The 3,276-nt window shown below is 38.1% G+C and overlaps 1 protein-coding gene across 1 annotated transcript in view; it reads left to right on the forward strand.

The window, feature by feature from the left end:
- The window catches only part of dhx35 (DEAH-box helicase 35), a 31,666-nt gene that overhangs the window by 21,160 nt on the left and 7,230 nt on the right, over window positions 1-3,276 (forward strand). Inside the window, exons 13-17 of the mRNA XM_016476783.1 lie at window positions 791-915; window positions 1,003-1,057; window positions 1,130-1,320; window positions 1,434-1,511; window positions 2,884-3,013. Coding sequence (XP_016332269.1) covers window positions 791-915; window positions 1,003-1,057; window positions 1,130-1,320; window positions 1,434-1,511; window positions 2,884-3,013 — 579 coding nt within the window. The remainder of the gene's footprint in view (window positions 1-790; window positions 916-1,002; window positions 1,058-1,129; window positions 1,321-1,433; window positions 1,512-2,883; window positions 3,014-3,276) is intronic.

Consider the following 3,276-nt stretch of genomic DNA (forward strand, 5'->3'; position numbering starts at 1 on the left):
GCATTTTACTTTCACTTTCAAATAGCGGCAATTCGGAGTAAAGCAATTGTTCGTTTTTAGTTCGTTTGAATTTTTCCTCGCTTTCCGTCGCTTTTAAGCTGCCGTGCGCATTTTACTTTCACTTTTGAATTAGCGGCAGTTCGGCGTCAATTGCTTGAATGCAACGACAAAATACAACGTCAAACTCACTTTAGCGTATATATAAAACATAGAACTTTTATTAACAAAACTAATAAAAATACACCATGCTATAGGTTATGCCTAATATAAAATAACAAATAACTTACATAAAGTTTAAATGGGTATACAAAACTGGAAATGAGTAAACATGTATAATATATAACCAAATAAATAAGAAACGTAGAAGGTTTATTAGCAAAACGAGTAAGAAAGCTTGGAGGCACGGCATACACCTTGATGTCAAATAAAATAAATAAATGACACAAAGTTTAAATAAAGTAAAAATCAGCAAACACTGTGGAACCAATTAAATAAAAAAACGAATGTTTAAAAAAACTTCCAAAATCAGATAAACGACAAAAGTCAACAGGCTTTTCAAAATCCAAAATATTGCCAAACAGGCACTTTTGCATTTCGTTTCGAAACTAAATCATCCGCCATCGTCTTAACACCGGTATCACCGTCAGCACCGTCTATCGCGGCAAGCCTATTCAGTTCTGCCCCACAACGGTGAAGACTACAGCACTGAACTCTACTGTGCTAGAGTGTAATGTACTGTATACGTTATTTATGAAACGCTGTTGTGTTTTTGTGCCTCTCTCTGTGTCAGAGGAGGACTTTGAGAAGTTGCCCGAGTCAACGGTTCCTGAGATGCAGCGCTCGAATCTGGCTCCGGTCATCCTGCAGCTCAAAGCTCTGGGCATCGACAATGTGCTGCGATTCAGCTTCCTGTCTGTGAGTGACCCCTGACCTCAGCTAACAGACATCAGCGCGCGTGTGAAGCCTTGCTCTGCGTTGAGCGTCAGTGTGTTTGTGTTGCAGCCTCCTCCTGCTCAGTCCATGGTCCAGGCCCTGGAGCTGCTCTACGCTCTCGGAGGTAGAAGATCAAGAGCCTTTCTTTCTCTGATGCGTGAGCTGCATGTGTTCTCATACGCTCTCGCTCCGGCAGGTCTGGATCAGTACGGCCGTCTCACTGACCCCATGGGGGTGCGAATGGCCGAGTTTCCCCTCAGCCCCATGTTTGCCAAGATGCTGCTGGAATCAGGAAACTTCGGCTGCTCTAAGGAGATCGTCACTATAGCAGCCATGATGCAAATACAGAACATTTTTGTAGCGCCGCACAACCAGAAGAAATCAGCTGTATGTGTTTTTTTTTGTCTGTTTTGTTGGTTTTATTTATGCTTTCTTTGAATTCCCTTGAACTGATTTGTACCAGTAAAGCTTTGGTTGTTGTGTCTGTCCTGTGGCATCAGGCGCGGGAGCGCAGGAAGTTCGCTGTGGCCGAGGGCGATCATCTCACCATGCTGAATGTTTACGAGGCTTTCATAAAGGTAACTGATAACGCTGCTTGTCAGGACCTCACTTAAATCCACTTTAACCGGGGTTTTGTCACCAAAGAAATGATAATTGTTTGAAAAACATGTTTGCATTTAGATTCTTAACCGTCTTGACTCCAGTGCCCTCAGTTGTTCACAACATAATTTAACATTTTGATTTCAATTTGCAGAAATAAAAAAGGCCACATATTAAATGAAGTGTCCACATATTGAAATAATAAACTAATCGCAATTACAATAAAAGTGGTAACATTTCCGGATTCCTGAGGTTGTTCTTCAGGGATTCCACTCTTTTTAACCAATACATTTACATGACTTTTTTGGTCATTTCTGATTTACTGGATAAGGATTTAAAAAAATAATTTTCACTAATTATTAGAAATCTAGAAATCACACTTTTAAAATGTTTCTGTGGGAACCCTGGCTCTTCAAAGATGAAATGGGATGAATTAAACGATTATATATCTTTATTTTTAGTTGTTTTGTCTTATTTTAAATCATAAGTAGGGCTCCAAGATTTGGGGAAAAATTAAAAATTTTCTGATAAAAAAAACGAATTTATTATTATTTTATTTATTTATTTATTTAATTTGCTGTGCTTGTTTATTTGACAGAAATATAATTTACACCTGTACTGTGCTTATACTGTAGTGTGTTATTATTATCTAAAAGTATTTACAAATTGTTTTTAGTAATTGAAATTAAATAGAATAGGACAATTAGGCTAGATAAATATTAGATTAGATTAGAAATTTAAATGAACTAACTGAAATGTTAAAATTGAAGAACAGCAATAACTGCAACTGAAATAAAAATAAATTAAAGTTAAATGTAAGTATAAAAACCAAAAAGCTATTAAAAATAATACAAATTATTTAAACAAAAATGTAAAATATAAAAATCAAAACTTCAAAATCAAAACGATATAGTATACTACATGTAAGTATGTAACCACTGTTGTTTTATTTGTTATTTTTCCATTTGCTGTGCTTGTTTGTTTGGCAGCACAGTTTGTGATTATACATCAATTATGACCCAGAGCCAATGCAGAGATTTAGTGCGAACTGATCTGATCTGAGACGCTGAAAACACTGGCGAGTCATGATAAATGAACACAGTGTCACGCTTCACTCTAAAGCAGCGCATATTTGTACTGAATTAAGTCACAGCCTTTGCAGTTTGATAATTGATAAGGTATATTGCAGTCTCAGTTTTATTTCAGTGAATCGTGCAGCCCTGATTTTAGGTCGACTTGAAGCCCTCTGTTTGACAACCACAAATGGAAATAATGTGATGTTTGGCTAAAGGTTGTTTGCATTGGTATTTTGATATCTATTGATCCAGCATATGTCGCATGTGTTCTCAGCATCAGAAGAGCTCGCAGTGGTGTCAGGATCATTTCCTCAACTACAAAGGGCTCCTCCGGGCCGTGGCTGTGCGCGAGCAGCTGCGATACCTCCTCAACAAGTTCAAGGTGCCTCGGACCTCCAGTGAAGGTGACTCCTCATCCTCTCCACCATATCACATTATCACATTGCCCTGTCAGTTGCACCTAACACTTTATCTTGATTTCATGATTTTCTAGTGTTGTTCTATCAGTTTTCATACTGGTCCGTCGCACCATCAGACCACATTGTCAGTGTGTCGTGTTTTCATACTACCGTTCGTCATATCGGTAACTTGCTTCATCCTCAGACTTGAATAAAGCAGTAAGCCCCGTGAAGCCGTGGTTTACAGTGAATTTATAACAGCTAAGGGG

This window comes from Sinocyclocheilus anshuiensis, unplaced genomic scaffold (genome assembly GCF_001515605.1).
Source record: "Sinocyclocheilus anshuiensis isolate Anshui unplaced genomic scaffold, SAMN03320099.WGS_v1.1 scaffold1306, whole genome shotgun sequence".
In the NCBI taxonomy this organism is placed as follows: domain Eukaryota; kingdom Metazoa; phylum Chordata; class Actinopteri; order Cypriniformes; family Cyprinidae; genus Sinocyclocheilus; species Sinocyclocheilus anshuiensis.